The sequence below is a fragment of the Cryptomeria japonica genome, chromosome 6 (genome assembly GCF_030272615.1).
Source record: "Cryptomeria japonica chromosome 6, Sugi_1.0, whole genome shotgun sequence".
Taxonomy (NCBI): domain Eukaryota; kingdom Viridiplantae; phylum Streptophyta; class Pinopsida; order Cupressales; family Cupressaceae; genus Cryptomeria; species Cryptomeria japonica.
In genome coordinates, this window is record NC_081410.1 from 5,410,986 (window position 1) to 5,434,663 (window position 23,678).

Here is a 23,678-nt window from a genome sequence, read left to right on the forward strand (position 1 = left end):
GTCCTATAATAAGAAACGTATTCCATGAATCTCCTTTAGCTCTTGTTACTAAATTGATCCCTCTGGTTCGGATGTTAATATTTGCCTGTTTTTCTAATGTGTTTTTAGCAAAATGTGGTGTCATGCATGCCCAATTCACTCCAAGGAATTTATTTTATTGGCCATTTACTACTGCCAAATCATATGACAGTATCACTTGTAGCCAAATCATATGGGATGTTTTGTACAATTTATCTGAGAAACAATGAAAAAGTGGGTTTGTGCTTAAGAAATATCTGTACAGTTTGGGAATGGCTGAAAGGTCAGCCAAAATTTTAATAACCAAGCTCAGATGTTAAAATTCATCTAACCAAAGTCAACATAAAGCAGGAAATGATAGGTAAATGTTAAAAAACCAAACCTTTTGACAAATTGGCACAAGTTAGTTAGCAAGAATCCCACAGGTATGTGCTTACAGATATTATTATGGCAGAGAGCTTGATAAAGTTGAAATATGCGAGCTAGTGTCTCAATCATCCAAATGATCAAAGGAGAGTGATGGAAGTGTGAATTTGCAATTTTTGATCCAAAAAACCCATATCAAATAGGAATTGGATTAGAAGACAACATGAGAACTCCATGAATTTTGAGGAGGTGAGTTCAAGATGTGTTGCCAAAAAAAGGAGAGAAAAAAAAAGATACCAATGTCCATGAATGAACAAAGTAGGTCAACAGGCTAAAAAATACACAAAGTTATAATAGCAAACAAATGATTGCAGTTTTCAACTATGGGCAAGATATCCTGAAAACTAGTTACTAGGAACATGCATAATAAAGTTATTGTGGCTGCAGAGTCCACCATAGACACAAACCATTAAAATTGCTATGACTCTAGATGCTTGAAAAACATTAGCCTATTCGGAATCTTTCCAGACAATTTTGGATTCAAATCAATATGAAATTACAAGCAAGAATCTCTTCCCAGTACTTTTAGATGTATTACCATTAAAAATCTATGTTATTGATTCTTGCCTGAATCCCCCAGATCCAAGTATGATCTGCTTCCGGTTCAGATCCTAGTGCAATCCAATGGGGGATGCAACCAGGACGTCCATTTTGCATTGTGGATTCATCCCAGATGAACCCAGGCTACCCCACTTCAAATCCAACAAAATTTTAAGTATTTCAGAGCAAACCTGCAGCAGTTTAGCCATTTGTTTTTAAAAAATTGTATTTTTTTAATTGATCCCTCATCCTATTGTCAAATCATCCTTCCACAGTTCCTATCCATGATTGGCCATTTCAGTCCATATTATCAACGCAGCTTTTTCTTCTTGGCTAAAACATCAGATGAAAGGAAAAGCCAATATGAGTATTTGATTTTTCTTTTGATCTTTGTTTGGGCACAATATTCTAATGGATTAAAACTATGCAAATTTCATTGTCAAAAAATATTGTATGGGGTAGTGTACATGTACTCTGAGCTCAATGCTCCTTGAATTGAATCTGCACTTTTTACTTTTGAAATTTCTTATGCTGCATATATTTTAAGTTATAAATTTATTTTTTAGAATTGAATATCGATTACAAATATCTTGCTCATACAAGCATCAACATTAGACCAATACAAGCTCCTTACAAGCAAACACATTAGAAATAACCAGTGGAAGACCAAGAATCACTACTTAGAGATCCACTTTTATTTAAAAACCAACTCCTATGAAAGACAGAGTCACAACTTAAAATTCCACTTTAGATGTCCCTACAAGGATTTGAACTTGGCTCTCCATGATGAAAACCCAACATTTTAACCAATTAAGCTCAACCCCTAGGACAAATTATAGTTATACTATGCTCATCTTTAAATATTATTGATATAAAAGTATTATAAATATTTGAAAGTCGAAATAGAGATGCATTATTTAATACTTTTATATAGAAGTTTATTTCGCTTTGGAGCTTCAGCAGCTTTTATATAGAAGTATTAGATATGTTTAAAAATTTAGACTATTGAACTATATGTTTTTTAATTTGTTAAGGAATGAAATTAAATATGAAGTATTAAATATAGATAATTTTTATTTTTTAGTTTAGGAGAGGTTTTTTATGGTTTGAAATTTCAAATATAAACATTTTGATAATATCATGTGAATTTGGATTGAATGAAAGTGAAGTATGTGTGTATGATTTTTATATGCTGTTGTATGAACAAACCCAAAAAGAACCCAGGGCCAAAAAAAGTTTGACTGAATCCACGTAATGACCCTTTTGGGATATTGCTCATTTCTTTACCTTAAACAATAATTCTTACTTCAATATGATAATAACTTTATCAAACATCAGAAATACAAGATAATAATCAGATCAACACATCATAACACAATCCTCAAATTGAATATATTCATGAATTCTTTGGGAATTAGCTTCCCAGAGCATGAAAGGGTCCCCCTACCTTCCAACTCCTAGCCCCTGAGCATGAAAGGGTTTTCATCCAACTCCTAGCCCCAGAACATGAAAGGATTATGTCCTTCCAACTCCTACACGACACTTCCTCAAATTCAAACTGATTGTTTGATGAATTTGCTTGATTAACGCTGATTGATATTTCTTGATGGATTGACAATTTAATAGGTAAATAAGGCTTGAAAGCTTGTTAACAGGTTTCTGCTTGAATTCAATATATTTACAGTTGTTTGTATTCCTGATTTTCTGCTCTAAATTTAGGGCCTGCTGCTCAATATATTTCCAATGATACTTGAATTCCAACCCCTCATAGAGATGCCTTCAAAATTGGGTCTATCTTTTCTCTTGTATATCTTCCATTGTGGGGGGAAAAGTCACATCTTCTATTAACATCACAACATGTACAAGGAATACATACCTTAACTATTAATCACTGCTTTTAGTACAGTTGTTATGGCTTTTAGTACTGTTGTTATGGCTTTTAGTTTATTTTCCTTGCATGTCTTAAGGAATCGCTGCAAAACCACATCCCTTAACTAATCCCAGTTGGCACCACATTAAATAAACTGCTATCGTTTGAATGCTTCTTAAGTAATTGCTGATAATTTCCCTTAATCAAGTCAGCCCTTCATTCAGTTGCAGTACAATTAATATTTGTCGGCCCTTCATTCATTTAATTTCTAACCATTTATAATTGTATCATCCAAGTTTAATTGATATAAATGCCACAATCTGATATTTAAAAAACTGAGATATCAACTTGTAAAGGTTGTGATCTCATAAACTGGCGGAGATATGACAATCTGTGAACCCAAACCAGTATAGGTAAATTGGTTTAAAAACCCAGGTGGAGTATATCTAGAATTGGAAAACAAATGCACTAACTATTGCTCTACAGAGCCTAACCTTATACAATTTTGTAAACCAATAAATTGTGATTCGAGGAGTGGACTGTAGAATTATATATAGAGTAATAATTGATAGAAGATCACATGTATTTAATGGATTTAGGTTTGAAAATGGTATTTTCTCAGTTGAGGAAAAGGAGGAACTGATAATAAAGCTTGCTGAGGGCTGATATCAATACCAATGAATGAATTTCAATTTCCCTACATGCATTTATTCATTGAGATCTCAATTTGGTGCCAAAATTAGTTTAACTTGCATATGAACAAGAGAAAGTTAATGTTTCAAGTTCAACCACCGTCATACAAACAATTGGTCCTTTTGACACAAGAGGATCCCTCATAGTTTTTATACTTCAGCACAGAATCACTGGTTATATTTTAACAATTTCCTATTAATGCTAAGGAAATTTAATGCTCATTAATATATAAGTGGAGACTTGGATGTCCACCATATCACCATGGGATATTCTTGATTTCTGCCTTAAAACAATAAGATTTACTCATAAAGTTAATAGCTTTATCCAAGATTAAGAATTTATAATAATATTCAGATCAATAAACCATAGTTCTCAAAATCAATCATATTGTGTATTCTTTGGAAATACTTACAAATCTACTGAATCAGAGGTTTTCATCCCTAACTCAACAGTGGCAATATCAAGTCTTTTCATCCTTAACTTGCCAAGAGCATGAAAGGGTTTTCATCCTTCCAACTCTTAGTCCAACTAACTAAGATTTGGGTTTTTGTTCAAACTCGATAAGAGCAATAAGGGTTTTCATCCTTATCCACTTCTGAACTTGGAAGGAATTTCATCCTTCCTATTTGCAAGACACTTCCTTAATTTCAAAACTGATTGATTGATGTATTTGCTAAATTATTGCTGATTTATATTTCTTGATGGATTGGTAAGTAAATGCTTGAATGATTTTATGCCATACATACATATGGATTGGTGACTAAATGCTTGAATGATTTTATTACATACATACATATTCTTTATGGAAGATTGACACCCTTCTCACACAATCGCTACTCTGGAAAACAAAATTTAATTTACTTGCAAAATCATATAATGTTCCATTCCCAATTGATTGATTGAATGCTTCTTTCCTTTATGAATTGATGATTTATTCAACGATTCTCTCAATGAAATGATTTGTCCTTTATATCGATTTCTTGAAGGATTCACCACCCTTCACAAGTAATGATCGATAGATTTTCTTCTCAAATGAAATGATCCCCCTTTTATATCTCATGTTTGAGGGAGTCACAACTCTTCATCACCACTGTTTACCTTAAAAGAGTTACAACCTTTCATAGCTAATTGCTGCCATTTGATCAATAAATTAACTTCTGGATTAGACCGTGGAATCTTCATGAATTTGGCCATTTGATCATTTTAATGATTTAATTAGATTTAAATTTAATCTTTGGCCAGTGCTCAGCTTTAACTTATTACACGGGCACTTATTTTAAATCGCCTAGACTTAAAATGTGTTGCAATTAGGAATATATGGCAGGGGCATGACAGTTTGCCCTTCTCAAGATTGCTTGTCCTCGAGCAATTTTAAATTGAGATGATCAAAAATTTCTGCTCCTTCCCAAGTGACATCCTCCATGGGCAGATTCTTTCATTTAACCAAATATTCCTGAATAACCTTATTTCTTAACTTCTTTCTATCATGTCAATGATGGATTTAATGATCATTTTAGAACTACTTCTTTGCATGCACCTTCTTTTGTTTCAAGCCCTAGAAACTACGATGAAGAAAATGAATACGACTCATATCAATATGGTGATGCCTACTCATGTTGTTTAAATACCAATGCACCCCACTTACTCATCTCAAAACCTTCAAATGAATGTTTTAGACAGCATAAGGAAATTAAAAATCAAATTAGCTGCTTGAATCTAGCCTGCAATCCAAATCCCAGATTATTGCCATGAAGAACCATATCGACAAATCCCAAAGAATTGAACTTCCCTAGATTCCCCTTATTTATTACTTTATTTATGACAAATGAGATTTACCTCCAGTTGCCTAGGTTTGATGGACTAGATTTATACAAGTCCAAGCATTTTGAGTATCAATATGTGAATGTAATGTCCCCTATTTCAATCACCTTATATTTTGCCCACAAGAGATTAGAGTATTGTGGTTCAGGTCTGATCTGATTGCTTTAACTCCTGCTAAGCTTCGATGTCCTCATCAAATGAAACCTTCTCCCCTTTTATCTTCCAATGTGAGGGAGGGTCACTCCTCTTCATCATGTCTGCCCTTTGTAATGGTCACAACCTTTCACAATCACCACCCTTCGAAAGAGTCACAACCCTTCATCATTTATGCCCATTGAAAGAGTCACAACCTTCCATAATCATGCCCTTTTAAAGAGTTGCAACCTTTCATAATTACCACCCTTTCATAAGAGTCACGACGCTTCATCATTTTATACCCTTTGAAAGAGTCACAACCTTCATAATTTTTGCCCTCCTTTGGAAGAGCCACTGCCTTATTTACTTCCCATTCCTTCTTCCATTAATTCTTCCTTGATATAGATGCTCCATTTTTTCTTCTCCTCCTCCCTCACAAATGAGGTTCTCTTCTCCCTTTTATATCTCATTTTTGAGGGAGTCACAACTTTTCATTTTATGCCTTTGACTATTCATTAACTTCATTAAATTTTAATTATATTTAATTTTAATCTTTTATATTTGAATTTTATTTTTATTTTTATTCTTTTGTATTTTAATTTTATTATTAAATCCTATTTCAAAGTGGGGACATTACAGTCCGCCCCACCCAAGATTGCTTGTTCTCAAGCAATGATCATGGAGTGTTCAAACAATTCCCAATATGAAATGGCTTTGGAAACACACATGGAATAAACTTGTTGAAAACACATCAAACATGACCAAAAGCATATTAAAGACATAAGGCATACATTAAGAAGGCACGAATAAAGTAGATATGTTGGAATCGCATAAAGTATGAACCAAACACGGAGCATACACATAAAAACACAGAGCATACACATGAAAACATGGAGCATACACATGAATATATGTAGACATAGCGAACAAGCAGATTACAATAAACATTATAACTAGCTAATTAACCTATAACCAATCATTGCTTAGTTCGGTAGGAACTCGAAGGGGTGCCAGTAAATTGCTCGAGAGCACATCACATCCAAATTGTGGCCATTCACCTCACATCCCACAAGGGGCGGGAACGTCCAACTATGACCGGTTCCATCCCTTGGGGTAATCAATTCATCACTTGGCCCACAAGAGGCAAGAACGTACAACTATGACCATTTCCATCCCTTGGGGTAATCAATTCATTGGTTGGCTCACAAGAGGCAAGAACGTCCAACCATGACCAGTTCCATCACTTGGGGTAATCAATTTATCACTTGGCCCACAAGAGGCAAGAACGTCCGACTATGACCAATTCCATCCCTTGGGGTAATCAATTCATAATTTGGCCCACAAGAGGTAGGAACGTCCAACTATGACTAATTCAATCCTTTGGGGTAATCAATTCATCACTTGGTCCACAAGAGGTAGGAACGTCCAACTATGACCAGTTCCATCGATTGGGTTAATCAATTCATAATTTGGCCCACAAGAGGTAGGAACGTCCAACTTTGACCAGTTCCATCCCTTGGGGTAATCAATTCATAATTTGACCCACAAGAGGTTGGAACATTCAACTATGACTAGTTGCATCCCTTTGGGAAATCAATTCATCACTTGGCCCACAAGAGGCAGGAATGTCCAACTATGACCAGTTCCATCCCTTGGAGTAATAAATTCATCGGTTGGCCCACAAGAGGCAAGAACGTCCAACTACGACCAATTTCATCCCTTGGAGTAATAAATTCATCGGTTGGCCCACAGGAGGCAAGAACGTCCAACTATGACTAGCTCCATCCCTTGGGGCAATCAATTTATCACTTGGCCCACAAGAGGCAAGAACGTCCAACTATGACCAATTCCATCCCTTGGGGTAATCAATTCATAATTTGGCCCACAAGAGGCAGGAACGTCCAACTATGACCAGTTCCATGGGTAATCAATTCATCAATTGGCCCACAAGAGGTAGGAACGTCCAACTATGACCAGTTCCATCTATTGGGTTAATCAATTCATAATTTGGCTCACAAGAGGTAGGAAAGTCCAACTATGACCGGTTCCATCCCTTGGGGTAATCAATTCATCGGTTGGCCCACAAGAGGCAGGAACGTCCAACTATGACCAGTTCCATCCCTTGGGGTAATCAATTTATCACTTGGCCCACAAGAAGCAAGAACGTCCAACTATGACCAATTCCATCCCTTTGGGGTAATCAATTCATAATTTGGCCCACAAGAGGTAAGAATGTCCAACTATGACCAGTTCCATCCCTTTGGGTAATCAATTCATCACTTGGCCCACAAGAGGTAGGAACGTCCAACTATGACCAATTCCATCCATTAAGTTAATCAATTCATAATTTGGCCCACAAGAGGTAGGAACATCCAACTATGACCAGTTCCATCCCTTGGGGTAATCAATTCATAATTTGACCCACAAGAGGTCGGAACATCCAACTATGACTAGTTCCATCCCTCAAGGTAATCAATTCATCACTTGGCCCACAAGAGGTAGGAACGTCCAACTATGACTAGTTCCATCACTTGGGGTAATCAATTCATCACTTGGCCCACAAGAGGCAGGAACATCCAACTATGACTAGTTCCATCTCTTGGGGCAATCAATTCATCACTTGGCCCACAAGAGGCAAGAACGTCCCAACTATCACTTGGGGTAGTCTAACTTGCTTCTTATCTCAGTCATAGGACTGTCACTTTTCATTACTCTTCCATGTAGGGTTAATTCTCAAAACCCTTGTCCCTCTTGTGTCCTCTTCTTGGTTTAGAAAGTCATGAATGTCTCTTTTTGGACTGTCATACCTTCATCCGTGCAACACAGGTCTGTGCATATTCACCCTTAAGATCTGCAACAAAACACCTTCAAAATATGCTCGAAGTTCTTCAAAATTTCTACTCAAGAGGGTCTGATATAATCTGCTCATTAATCTGCTTAAATCTGCCCATAAATCTAGAAAATGTCAGCAATAAATTGCTTCAAAATCTGCTTATGAACTTTGATGTTCTGTACTCATAATGTCTGTTAAATCTGCTCAAAAAGTCTGAAATAATTTGCTTATTAAACCTTTAAAAATCTGCTCACAAAGGCTCCTTAAATCTGATCTAAGGTCTGCTACAAATTGCCATTAATTCTGCACTTTGATCTACTAAGATTTGCCTTTGATTCTGCCCACTAAGTTTGCTCAGATCTGCTTTTTAATTGGAATGATAATCAATTGAATCCATGATAAAATGATCTCCAATAATTTTTTATTTATACCCACCAAATACCACTTGTAATGTCCCTCAGGCTGGCAGAATCATGCTCTGATACCATTTGCTATGTCCCCAATTTGAATCACCTTATATTTAGCCCACAAGATATTAGCGTATTGCGGTTCAGGTCTGATATCATTGCTTTATAAGAACTCCTGCTATGCTTTGATGTCTTCATCAAATGAAACCTTCTCCCTTTCTATCTTCCAATGTGAGGGAGGGTCCCTCCTCTTCATCATGCCTGCCCTTTGTAATGGTCACAACCTTTCACAATCACCACCCTTCCAAAGAGTCACAACCCTTCATCCTTTATGCCTGTTGAAAGAGTCACAACCTTCCATAATTATGCCCTCTTAAAGAGTCACAACCTTTCATAATTACCACCCTTTCATAAGAGTCACAACCCTTCATCATTTTATACCCTTTGAAAGAGTCACAACCTTCATAATTTATGCCCTCCTTAGGAAAAGTCACTTCCTTATTTACTTCCCATTCCTTCCTTTTCCATTGATTCTTCCTTGATTCACATGCTCCACTTTTTCTCCTCCTCCTCCCTCACAAATGAGGTTCTCTTCTCCCTTTTATATCTCATGTTTGAGGGAGTCACAACTTTTCATTTCATGCCTTTTGACTATTCATTAACCTAATTAAGTTTTAACTAGATATAATTTTATTAAGTTTATTGTTTCATATTTTTATTTTATTTTTGTTTTTATTCTTTTGTATTTTAATTTTATTAGTAAATCCTATTTCAAAGTGGGGATTACAGTGAATGAGATTTTTTTTGCCAAGTCTCTGCAAAGAAATGATTATGCAGTTTTCCAGTCTACTATTTTTCTTCTTGGAATAGTTTAATTGCACCCATTTATGAGCGATGCTCACTTTGTGTTGATCCTTTCTCTCTTGTCTATGAATTAGCAAGCATCAGAAAGCAAGATGGTGAGTTGGTTCCTAATTTTTGTTGAAAGTTTGTGGCTGCTTTGTCTTCAATTTTGACGATGATGATGATATTAACAGTATCAATGTAAGTGTTCAACTTGAAGAACAAGAGTGCATGAAATGGTTTTGTGATGCATTCCATCCTAGCACAAGCCTTATTCCGCTTGAGTTAAAGCCTAAAAGGGTAACCGTAAAACTATAGATCAAATTCTTGTGTATGTGAAGGCAGTTGAGGTGTCATACAGTATATGTGTTACTTTTTTTAATGTTGGTCATATTATCTCTGCAGTTTCAAAGGATCTGCATGATGGTTCCTCTTGTATGAGTGCTGCTCCTAGTGATCATGTTGATGCAAAGAAAATGAAAAGGATGATTCACACCTTGTGATAGCTGTGTAGAAGACGATGATAATATATGCACTTACGTTCAACCTGATGGGTCCATTTTTTATGATGATAATAATACTGACAATATGCATTGAGTGTTCAATTTGAAGAAGAAGAATGTGACTCTTTGTTTAGCATGCTCCCATATTTTGATGCCTACAAATTTGATGTTGATCTTGATACTGTGGTTATACTTCTCATGACAATCATTTGGATAATTAAGTTGGTATATGTAAAAAGGGTGAAAACAATGATTTAGCTCTTCAAAAGGATAGTGATGATCATGGTGAGCGGACTGCATCGTTGGAAGAATTTGGAAATGCATCATATGTTGAAGATGCTTTTCAAGGCTATGAAGCTAGAATTTCCTTTTTGATGAAGGTCAAGCTTCTAATGCTATGGGATGGCGGTGATGTGCCTGAACTAAAATATTTTATGTTGGCTATCATATAGGTGAAAACGATGTTGAGCTGCAATACCCATGAGAACCAACATGCGGCAGCTCAGCTTGTCATTACCCCCGCTATATATATAATACCAGGGCATTCAGAATAGAAAAGCAGAAATTATCTTCACAAAGGCAGGAATGAACAGCAATGAAATGAATTTAAATTCTTAATGGCCAACTACCTTTGTGATAGCTATCAAATGGAAAAACTATTAAAAGAAAGGTTTTTTTGTGGGGCCGACCCTTGGCACCTAATGCCCCACTTTGGGGACTTAAATTTCTACATAAATATATTTTTTTGATGGGCCGACCTATGTCTAGTGCCCAAGTGTTGTGGTGAAGGGTTGGTTATAAATATTAGTGTTGTCTCTCTTTGGATGAGACATGTCTCTTGGAAAAGTCACCTCTTCTCAAGTAGATATATGAAGTGTGTTAAATGTGGTAGCCAAGGGAAAAAGGAATGAATATTCTTCCTATCTAAAGCAGACTCAGATCGAAGAAGACTGAAGTGCAGATCTAAAGCAGACTAAAGTGCAGATCCGACTGAAGTGCAGATCTAAGGCAGATTTTATGCAGCAGAACATAATGAAAAATCAGTAAAACAAACATCAGATTTCTGAGTATAGCAGCAGTGATCTGTTAGTTAAGGACAAGGGCATTTTTGAAGAGACACCATATAGTCAGCATACAATGTCTATTGTTATGTTCGATAATATTGGTTCCGACAATGTAATAATTGTTTGTTTGTCACTCTCGGGTAGTTATAAGCATTGGTTGTTTGACAGTTGTGTTCCTCTTGCCAACCATCAGGTCATTTAAATATATTGTGTACCATCAAGGAAGGGAGGATGATATAATCGAATGAACTGGAATCCTTGGCCGACCATCTTTGGTCTTCTTCTCTGTAATAATTTCATGTGCAAATAAAGATATATTTTACTCTTATATCTAGTATGCTTTGTCATTTGTATTGTTACTTCCTGTATTTAATTTATCAGATATAGTAGTAAACATTTGGCATCAGTGCCTTAAAAGAAATCGGGTCAGCTTTGAGCAATTCATACCTTTAGATCACAATAAAGGCAAGAAGAGGCCACAAGGTGGTCAAGACCAAGCGATCAGGCAATCTTTAAGGATTGTAGAAGAAAGAAAACGAAGAAGAATACGAGAAACATCTGAGGAAAATATAGTCGGACGATCAAACCATCCGTCCATATAGTCAAGTCGGATGAGGAGTATGAAGAAGGAAATCCTAAACTCAGACATTTTGTCGTCTATCCATCTCATGGGAGCCGACAATTAGAGGATCCAAACCGTAGACCCCGAACGGGAGGAGCATAAGAACAAGTCAAAGCCTCGTGCTTGGAAGTACCTAGAGTGTTGGGAACATTAGAGGCGAATGTGTAGAGGACGCGTGCATGGCCAAGAGTGCAAGGAAAGCACCAAAGTGTAGGGATCAGAAAGTCTACCCAGGACCGACACACAAAGGAGTAAGCAGATGAGAAATATGGTGACTCCTCTGGCAGGTCGGAACATGGATCGGCAAAAACTGCCAAAGTTCACGAGGAATGAGTCAAAATATCTTATGAGGCATTGCAAGATGTGAAATTTTCCAACTCGAGCACCCCTTCATTGTTTGGTTCCATGCCTTTCCTTCCTTCAGCCATACCCCACTCTCCATCTTTAGATTCTGATTCGGAGGATGGAGGACTATGAGGTATTTCCGTCCACATGTAATTTTTTGGAAGCTACAACTCTCAGAGAAGATCAACCGATGCAAGCATGTAAAATTATGGACAATACATCTGACAATATGAAGAGCAAAATATGTAATTTGGAGAATATAAATAATTATCAAGGGAAATCAACTTCACGAGAAATTTACATGAAAAGAAAGAGGGAAATAGGAGGGATGTAAAATGGAAAGAAAAAGCAAAGAATAATGGAGTCGAAAAAAATTAAAAATTTAATAGTGAGGATTTTTTTTTAAAAAGGAGTTATTAAATTGTCGAGAATAAAAGGTGCACAACTTAATGTATGACCTCACATAGGACAAATAGTATGGCTTAGTCAAAACTTCTTGGTACAACAGCTAAAATTTGATAGTGTACGAACCCTTGGAGCTCATCATTTCGTACAGCCATTGTAGATTTGCTTCACACAACACTCTCTCAATAGCTACATATGGACCTTGGTACAGAACGGGGTACAAATTCTCCAAGTGTTTCATTGCATACGATCTACTCCATTTCCATCCATACGGTTGTTGTCCATCACCACACGGACTGCACTCCAAACTGTTCAGCAAAGTCTTCATCATGTGTTGTTGGGTCCTTCACCTACGAACTATCCTTTCCGTACAGCTTGCTCACCACATACGACTCGTTGCCCTTCCTGTATGACACCTTGCTGCCCCTTCCGTACAACCTTGGACTCATCTTTGCACTGTACGACGACATTTATTCACCACACAACTACCCTCGTACGACACTCCTAGTGGGTCCCACAATTTTCCCTTGCACATACAGGCTGAGGTGTCCTCTCTTCCACGTACAGCACTTTGTTAACATCATCGCATGAACTTTTTACGGCACTGTACAAGCTTTTGTTACCACCGTACATCACTCATTTAGCTGCACCGTACAGTCTTTTGTTACCATTGTACGTCCCTCATTTAGCTGCACCATACAAGCTTTTGTTACCATTGTACGTCCCTCATTTAGCTGCACCATACAAGCTTTTGTTACCACCGTACATCCCTCATTCAACTGCACCGTATGACATAGTGTCTCTTACATTGTATGGTAACTTATTTGCTGCACAATACGATATTTTTCAACGTATCATACAATCTTGGCAAAGTCACCTAGGCGCATGAATTCCTCTTAGGGCCATATCGCAGCTCACCACTAGCATACGTTGGTTAAACACTCCAGAATTGCTATTTTTGGCTACATCAACATTGTTTTTAGTGTCTTAAAAAATCATGCAAATCATGTGTGCCATGGAGTTATGTGTGGTTCTGAAGGTCTTAATTTGGTCTTGATGGGAGCACGCCTTGAGCACTGCCCTGAGATCCACAAGGGGCGCTACCACTCAACCCCGCAAGGGATGCTACCCCCTAACCCCCACAAAGGGCGCCACCCCTTGACCTTGTTGGGGGCGTTGCCCCCAAACCCCATTTGATTTTTTAGGTACACTACAACTTTGAGTCTGCACAGTACACATCATTGTCTACATTCTTGTCACTAGTAATCCCAAATATTAATTGATGTTTACTTGTCATTTGGAAGATGACTTTTTCTTTTGTGGGGATGATGTAGTCAGCATACAATGTCTATTGTTATGTTCAATAATATTGATTATCCGACAATGTATTAATTGTTTGTTTGTCACTCTCGAGAAGTTATAAGTGTCGATTGGTTGATGGTTGTGTTCCTCTTGGCAACTGTCAAGTCCTTTAAATATGTTGTGTACCGTCAAGGAAGGGAGGATGATATAGTTGGATGAACTTGAATCCTTGGCCAACCATCTCTGGTCTTCTTCTTTGTAATAATTTCATGTGTGAATAAAGATATATTTTACTCTTGTATCTGGTATGCTTTGTCATCTATATTGTTACTTCCCGTATTTAATTTATCAGATATTGCAGTAAACACACCACTCTTGAGAAGGTGGTAATTGTAGGTGGGGACATAAGCCTTCTTTACTAATTAAAGACTATATAAGGAGGAACTCCAATCGAAGGTAGGGGAGGAATCAATCATCTACAAATCATAAAATCACAGATCTGGAAATCAGCATCAAAGAACAGAAGAATATCAGCAGATCAAATATCACAAACACATTCAAATCAATTAACAAGAAGAATTAGTTCCATCAGAATTAAACAGCAATCAAAGAAGAAGCAATACTAGTCAAGAAATCAGATTGTAGCAGATCTCTAAGTATCTCATCTTTCTGTTATCAAAACTAAACATTCTGTGGTATATTTATTGCAGTTATGTCCCTTTTAATCATGATCATTAGATATCTATGTGTATACATGTTGATCGTGCATAATAGAGAATGCTTCAATATATGTTATATGATAGAATATATGAGATGCATACTTGTCTGAAATCCACCTTGTGGGGGAAGGCCTGAGGTGTAAGAGAATGGTGGCAAGGGGGCTTGTAAGTAGGCTGTCCTAGAAGGACCATTGCAGCCTAGGACAAAGAGGGCACTTACAAAGCCAAGTAACTCCTTACAACCTCTGTCCAACTCCACAAGATGGCAACTGATTGAAGGGAGACGAGACATGGTTGGGGAAAGTAGGTGCAAGCCACCAATCAAAAGGGCTGTGGTAGACATCCACTCTTAGGCTTGGTGTAGAAATGGCTTCGAGCGGACCCATCATGTCTCTTCACCCCAACCCCCACCTACGAATATAATGTGGCTTGACTAACCCTAATGAGTAACTTTATATATATATATGAAAGATTGCAGGATACAAATTGAGGATTGTATTATTGAGGAAAGATTTATTCGGTAAAATGTAACCCTAACACTAATTTGTTGCAATTCTGATTTTAGGGCAAATTAGGAAGGAGACATTACACAGCTTGATAGTATGCTTGAGTTAGAGGCATGTAGAAATCCTTTTTTTTTTTGGGTGCAAGTCAGAAGGATAGTCAGGCATGCTTCTTGCCATGACGATGTTATCTTTTTGCTTTTGTTTACACGAAAAGGTTAGTGTGTGTGACAATGTTGCAGCCATGGATGATGAAGGTTTCTAGTCATCCATGTATTCCAATTTTGATGTTGATCTGGTTTTAATGATTCACCCTGCACTACTGTGAACATGTCTGAAGTGTTACATGATATGTAGTGGTTAATGTTAGGCAACTAATACTTGTGATTGACTTGCAATAGTGACTTTGATGGTGGGTTTGGTTGTGATATAAATCTACCGAAGTGTCTGATGTAATCAATTTTTTGAGAATAAATAAAGTATGTCATTGTTTCCATTATAAACATGTACGTTTTGGTTCCACTTTAAACTCTGATTGGATCAGTGGTTGAAGGTTGTTCCATTGGACCATTGATTTGTACAATAACTCTTGAATAGGATCCATATCCTCTTCCTTTCACAGATCTTCAAATCTCTTTGATTAGACTGCATCCATCATTTTATCTTTAACCTGCAGGCTGGCAGGATCAAAGCTCTGATACCAACTGTAATGTCCCTTTTTGGGATATTCCTGACTTTTGCCTTAAAACAATAAGATTTACTCAAAGTGATAATAGCTTTATCCAAGATTAAGAATTTATGATAATATTCAGATCAATAAATCATAGCACAATTCTCAAAATCAATCATATCATGAATTCTTTGGAAATACTTACAAATCTGCTGAATTACAAACTCAACAGTGGGAATATCAAGAGTTTTCATCCTTTACTTGCCAAAAGCATGAAAAGGTTCTTGTCCTTCCAACTCTTAGTCCACCTGTTGTACTTATCCTCTCATGAACTTGGAAGGGATTTCGTCCTACCTATTTGCAAGACACTTCCTCAAATTCAAAACTGATTGATTGACATATTTGCTAGATTATTGCTGGTTGCTTTGGCTGATTGATATCTCTTGATGGATTGGTGAGTAAATGCTTGAATGATGCTTCAATGATTTTATGCTTCAATGATGTCATGGAATGATCTCCATATACATATCTTCTTTGTAAAAGAGTCGCACCCATTCTCACACTATTGATACTCCTGAGAACATAAATTAATTTACTTGCAAAGACACATAATGTTACATTCCCAATTGATTGATTGAATGCTTCTTTCCTTTATGCATTGATGATTTATTCAATGATTCTCTCAATGAAATGATTTATCCTTTATATTATTATATCCATTTCTTGCAGAAGTCACCACCCTTCATCGCCGCCTTTTGAGAATAATTATTTATTTCCAAATTGATTGATTGCTTCTTTCATTCCCAATTAAAGATTGATTGATTTCCTTCTCAAATGAAAGGATCCCCCTTTTATATCTCATGTTTGAGTGAGTCACAACTCATCACCATTGTTGCCCTTAAAGGAGTTACAACCTTTCATGGCTAATCGCTGCCATATGATAATTTTAATTTGATTTAGATTTAATCCTTAGCCAGCGCTCCCTGTTAATTTATTACATAGGCACTTATTTTGAATTGCCTAGACTTAAAAATGTGTTGCAATTAGGAATTGGTTGCAGGGACATGACAATATCTCTGAATATAAAAGATGGATTTTGTTGAAGAACGTCAAGAAGATGCTGCTTGCGTCTAAGTAACCATTAGTCAACAGCTTGTGGGATGAAGACTTTAACTATCTATACCTAGGTCAGTCTAATTCCCTTTCACATATTTGCAAATAACTGACGATGGATTTCAACTCTTCACTCATAAACAGATCAAATACAAATGAAATTTGAAAGCTGTGGCTTTGAGATTCTATTAATTTCACAGTTGTTGGGGGTAACTAGTCTTCTTGCGAGGAACTCTCCAAAATGAAATAGCTAATAAAGAGTCGTATGCTATAATATTTCAGCAAAATGGGTAACAGAAGAACATAGTCAAATTGCACTTGAACGTGATATACCCATGTTCATATATCTATTTTGTCCCATAAAATTCTGGCATGACAATAAAATATGGTAGCTGCAATTTTTTAACTTTCCCCTACCAAAAAAAACAAAGCGATCAGGTCAGCTTTTATTAAATTTGATTGCTTTCCTCACTCCCCTATGCCACTGTAATTGTACGGTTTATCTCCAAACAACATAATTTGCCATTTGTGATTACATGTGTCTTCAGAAAAACAATAAAATTTCAATTTGGACATGGAAAATAATGGTAATATTTATCTGAAATTGAATGGATAGTGCAAATAAAAATAATTTTGAAAAGTTCCACGTCCTTTTCAGTTTCAAGATAAATAACCTGTGTGTTGATAAAATGTTCAATATGTAATTAAATAATTTGGAATATGATCATCCTAAAATGGCGCGTTATGAGAACGGTGACATATACAAATAGGCAGTTGTGCTTGGCCTCATTTTGTAGCATAGTTACCAGACCGTACTACTAATCTCAAATCTGAAAAAAATAAGTTCATTTAACCCTTTGACTGAGTCTATGAAATGCTCAAAAGTATGTGTGAGACCCACCCAAATCTGTGCTAAACTCCCAAAGTTTGTGAATGGCTATAGTCTGGCATGTCAAGTTTGCCAGAAGGCCACGAATGTGTTTTGTAGACTAACAGGGCCTAAAAGAGGAAAAAAACTTTGTTTCATATTTGTTGTAGTTGGGCATTTCTCTGATCTTTTCATTTGACTAACCAAGTCTATGTCCAAGGGCAGCTACTGTCTTCTGTAATTAAAGGAGAAGTACTGCATGCATTTCTTGAGACCACTAGAGACAAAAGCCTAAATCTGATTCCAACTATTCAAATAGAGATTTTGATTTTTGGTGCAGCTTGAGATTTTGATTTTTTAAAGTGATATTAGAATGCACCAGTAATTGCAATGCCAAGAATCAACAGATTGTTTGTACTTTGGGCAAATTTATTGCCAAGTCCAGTCCTAGCTTCATTGAGGAGCACTTGCCCAAGGATGCACACAAAATTACCCAAAAACATGGAGAAGAGGCTTTCCAGGGAAACTAGAATGCCAAGAAAGTACAAATATGAGGTGGCTTACAAAGGAATGAAAATATTATTATAGTGTTCTTTCAATAATGTGGATCAAAGGCTAACCTGGATTTATTAGGACGCCTGAGTTCAAAGCTCGGCTGCAGAGAAATTCTTCGCACCGGTCACTGGAGGCTAGGTGATCCCGGTTACCTGGGAATTACACCTAAACTATAAACCACACTAGGTCCCTTTTTGCACAATACAAGCACCAGAAATTTGGTTCATAATATCTTTAACAATATTTTCTCTAAATGAATACAGAGATGTCCAATTTCTTTAAAGCACCAAGAATGACATTCACGGCCAATAGTTGCTCTACATTGTTCAGTTTCAGGGCCAAATATTTTTTAGTAGCTTTGCATATTAAGTAACTGGAATTTTATTCTTTAAAATAAACGATCAAAGTGTAAAGGCACTGACCTTTAACATAGATTGGCCTCTCCAAGGAAGAAATGGATTTATCTTTACTAGCAGCCTGAAGGCGCAAGGCCTCTTTGTGAAGCAGACTATTATTATGCTCCTCTAAGGCACTCATCTGCATGTTCCGGCTGCCCTCATTACCATAGGGGTTTCTTCTGTGCTTTCTCCCATACTCCTTACAAACAGAACAGAAAATCCTAGTAGTCCCTTCGTACACATCCACATAGGCCCACTTATAAGTATCTGCCCACTCATCTCTCCACTTCTTCACAACCTGGTGAAGAAGTGTCAGGAAGTTAGACCTAAACATTGGAAAGCATCAACAAAGTTTTATACAACATTTATTACAAAAAAGTGCACAGCTAAATGCTAGGATCTTGCAGTTTTTTACTAAGACATTCTCAATTAAATCAAATCACCACAATTTAATCCCAAAAACTGAGTTAAAAAAATGCACTGTAAATACCTAAAATCTTTAACTCTTTTGCTGTGACAGATACAATTAAAAACAAATCAAAAAGGTTTTATCTAAAACTGTTTCTACAAAAAACATTGCACTGCAAAAGCCTCAAATCTTTAAATTTTTTACTGGACACAATTAAAAAACATTAATGCAGATTTATTCAAAAGATTCATCAATAACCTGTGTGCTGTTAAAAACCAAAATCCTTACCCTTTTCACTTCAACATCCTCAATTTAAAAACATCAACACATTTCTATCCAAGAAATTATTAAAATGCACTTTAAAATCCTGAAAAACATAAATATAGAATACAGTTTTATCCAGAAAGTTTATTATAATTATATACTCTGTGAAAGACCAAAATATTTGTCAACAGCCTGCTAAAAGAGTTGGAAGGCATCTTTGCTGTGTTCGTCTAGACATGGTTCAAAGCTTACTGCCAACAATTGAATTATAGCACAGAATTCTATGCCAGTAGGTTCCAGACCTACTTGAAAATCAGGAACTAATTACAAATTATCAAAACCAAGAAAACCTACAATAATTAATAGGTGAACCTTTTTTTCTAAGACAGACTCACTTAATAGGTGAACCTTTTTTTCTAAGACAGACTACACTACAGCTATATCCAAAAAAGTTATTAAAAACACTATGAACTGCAAAAATTATTCAAAACCTTTTTCTTTTTTCGCTGTGTCTGCTGAAGGAGGCCCTGCTGCTGAAGCCCTTGCTGCTGCTGCTGATGGTGCTGATGAATCTTTACAGTCAGGTCCCCATGATCACCCATGATCAATTGCTTGTGGTCATCTGGGTGGTCCTGTGGGAGGCCGCCTACAAGAGCCGGGGCAGTAAAGGCGGGATCGTCATCCCCTGGTCCCATTTCAAGATCAATCTCCTCCCCTATTTCTCTGACCATGAGATGATGATGCCTCTGCGCCTGGCGCAGAAGATTCATATCATCCATGGGTGAATTCATCTCCTCAATTAACCTTAGCGTACCTTCCTCCACCTTAGAAAACAGAAAGTAAACTTCAATTTAATCTCAGAGAATACTAGATTCTGACCAAAGAGCTACAAAGCAACTTTAAGGTTGCTTAAAATCATTTGCTTCTTGAAATCTCAGAGAATACTCTGGCCCGTGAGAATATTATTTGTAACTATTTACTTCAGAGTTTGGATTTGACAAAATACTGCATTCTCACAAAAGAAATAGAATGCACCTTTAATGTCATTTATAGCCACGTCCTTCTTGTAATCTGGCAGAATACTCGGCTTCTGTAAAATTCTCAACTCTCAAATTCACAGAAAACTCAACGCCCGAACCATAATTCATCTGTCATATTATCTATAACCATTTCCTCCTTGGAATCTGGCTAAATACTAGACTGTCTTCTTCAACCCTCTGATTTCGTAGAATATTCAACTCTCACCCAAGAGCTAAAATAGGGTTCTAAGGTTATGTATAAACACCTCCTTGAAACCTGGCAGACTGATCCACCAGCTCCTTCAACTCTCTGATTTCGCAATATACTCAGTTGTCAGCAAAGAGTTGTAATACACCTTCAAAATTATCTATTGCCATCTTCTTCTCAAGATAAGGTAGAATATTCAACCAGCTCCTTCATTTCTCCAGTTTCCCAGAATACTCAACTCTCGCTAAAGAACTACCATATGACTTACTTGTAACTATCTCCTTCTTTCAATATGACCGAATAATCAACCGGTTCTTTCCAATCTCCAATTCCTCAGAATACTCAAGTCTCACCAAAGAGCTACACCATGTGTGACCATCTCCTTGATATATGGCAGAATGCTAAACCAACTCCTTCAAATCCCAGCTTACACAGAAAACTTAAATCTCACCCAATGAGCGAAGATACACCTTCAAGATTACCTATAGCCCTCTCCCTCTTGAAATTTGGCATAATGCTAAACTATCTCTTCCAAATCCTAGGTTTAGCAGGCTATTCAAATATCACCAAAGAGCTACAATATACCTTCAAAGGTTATCATTAATCATTCCTTCCTTAACATCTGGCAGAATACTCAATTCTCACCAAAGAATAACAATAGTCAGTCAAGGATTATCTATAACCATTTCCTCATTAAAATATGCCAGAATACTCAACTCTCAGCAAAGAGCTACAGTGCCCCTGTAATTTTATTTATAACCATCTCCTCCTCTAAATTGCACGAAGAACACTCAATTCTCACCAAAAAGCTGCAATTTCAAGGTAGTCAATAATCATGCACTCGCCTTCAAAAATATCGCAGCATAAACAGGACAATTGATTTGCGACCTCGTTAACCCAGCATGTTTTCTTAAAAATGAAGCAGAAAAGGCAGGGCAATTGATTTATGCACTTAATAACCCTGCCTGTTTTCCTAAAAATGTTGCAGAACGAGCAGGGCAATTGGTTGTGCACTAGATAACTCTGCTTTTTTTTATTCAAAAATACTGCAACACGGGCCAATCGTTTTGTGGGCTCACTTATACAAGTCGCGCAAAACACAAAATCCAACCCTTAGATTGCCTCAAATATGCTTATTTAGTAAATTGATCCCTTAAAATCGACCCAGAAAAATAATACATCTCAAAATAGTCGACCCTCAACAGATACCAGAAAATAACCCTCGCCTTTTTTTCCCAAATATCAGTCGACTATTTCCTCGTCTATACAGCAAGCAAACGACTAATTCTCAGAATAGATTATAAATGAGTCTTACCTTTTTCGTCTTCTTCAGCAGAAGAATGACAATGCCGCCATTAACGCTATTCCTAAATACGTCCTCTTCTTTCTTTTCTTTGTCAAACAAGCCCAGGGTCCCCCAAACGCGTTGAGAATTTTCCCTTCTTATTTTTCCGCTGCTGCTTAGAAATAAATGGATTTGCCCTTCATCTGAAGCATTTTCTGTATATATATCCGAATTTTTTTCTGTTTATATGTTTTGGAATTGGAATGACGTAGGCATAGCCTATAGACTTATAGGGTATGCGTGATTTATTGCAAATGGGAATGAGAGGATACTGCCAGGGATCGATCGTGGGTCTGCGACTGTGGGTCCTGCAACTTATGTTAATTGGAGCACGTGGTGCTGGGGATGTTGGAACTGCCTGCTTCCTTCTAAAATGCATTTTTCCTTTTTCAAATTTATTTTTTAATATTTTTGTGGGGTTGGGGAGATGTTTGTTTGGTAGATTTTGAAATTAAGAAAAACCTAAGTTTGTGTAGTAGGTAGTAAATGGAAATTGGACAGGTGATTTTGCAGTAGTTTTTTATTATTATTATTATTGGGGGAAAATATAATGATAGTTGCAATCTTTTTAGCAATAAGCTAGTACAAAAAAAAATAAGTATAGATCAAAATATTAATAGCGGTTTATAGAAGGACAACAAGACATTATGATCAAAATAATCTTTGAAGTATAAGTAGAATCAAAGACAAAACGATGAGTTGTTGGTTGCATATCAAGTAAGAAATGTCCATCTTAGTTCTCAAAGAGTTACAACATAGTTAAAGCATAACATTCCAGAAGTGTCACAAAGAGTTAGTACATAATTGAAGTAGGACATTCGAAAAGTTTTTTTTAATGTTTGGAGGGGTGAAAAAATAAAAGATGTAAATTATTTGGGTTAATTAAATTAAAAAATGTAAGAAAGTAATAGCTAATATAGATAAATGAGTTAGGATTTAAAAGAAAGGATATTAAGATTATATTAGAGATTAAATTATAATGTTGAGTTTGAGGTTATATGATGGAAAATTTTGTTGAAGATGAAGGATTTGATTTGCCACAACATTAAGTTTTAGGGCTCACTCAAATGATTTTCTCATAATTCTCAAACTATGTACTAATCAAACTTAGATCCGCATCTATGGAACTAATATGGCCAAAAGTGGATCATTGGAATTTGTTCACTTTGATCTCTAATATATGAAAGTGTGTCAAGGGCTAGTGGTGTTTAGAAATACTTGTGGGAATTTGTTGTGAGGGTCTCATTCTCCTTAGTTGAACCCCCTACTTGATTGGTTTTATGGCTCTAAGTGAAGGATCAAAGACAACAAGCAAGTGTGCAATAGACCTAGGATGGTGTGTGTTAATGTAGTCATCTAGTAACGTTGTTATGATTCTCTAATAAATTCTCTATAAAAGTTAATTTCAATAACCCATGTTAGCATGCTCTTAGATGTTCTTTTAAATATTGGTGCTAATGGGGATATTACCTAACCGGTTTACCTCATATACCCCATCCACACATGTTAGTTAAGTTTACTTAAGGTTCACTTATGACACTTATCTCTTTTTTGTATGTTTGTCCTATGTCATATGATTGTGACACATATCATAATCTTATGTTTACTTATCCTCTCACCTTGCCTATATAAGCAAAGCATCATGTGTACATTGGGTATCATCATTAATCCATTTGATTATTATATCATTATATGCATCCATAATCAAACAAGCTATCCTCTTTCTACTCTCTTATGGAAAACTATTGAGTTTACAAGTGGTCTTTGGAGCTTCGATCCT

At 36.5% G+C, this 23,678-nt stretch overlaps 1 protein-coding gene across 7 annotated transcripts in view; it reads right to left on the minus strand.

Annotated features, from left to right (window-relative positions):
• Positions 1-22,210, minus strand: part of LOC131077564 (uncharacterized) — a 79,763-nt gene extending 57,553 nt beyond the window's left edge. Inside the window, exons 1-5 of one of the 7 annotated variants that reach the window (XM_058015087.2) lie at positions 21,869-22,210; positions 20,362-21,362; positions 19,818-20,150; positions 18,678-18,951; positions 18,321-18,407 (exon numbers count right to left, since the gene is read on the minus strand). In XM_058015087.2, the coding sequence (XP_057871070.1) occupies positions 18,321-18,407; positions 18,678-18,951; positions 19,818-20,150; positions 20,362-20,373 (706 nt within the window). In that variant the 5' untranslated portion in view covers positions 20,374-21,362; positions 21,869-22,210. Of the gene's footprint in view, positions 1-18,320; positions 18,408-18,677; positions 18,952-19,817; positions 20,151-20,361 lie in introns of all 7 variants that reach the window. The other 6 variants (XM_058015086.2, XM_058015089.2, XM_058015088.2 and 3 more) reach the window with 6 other exon arrangements.
• Between the last annotated feature and the right edge of the window lie 1,468 nt (positions 22,211-23,678).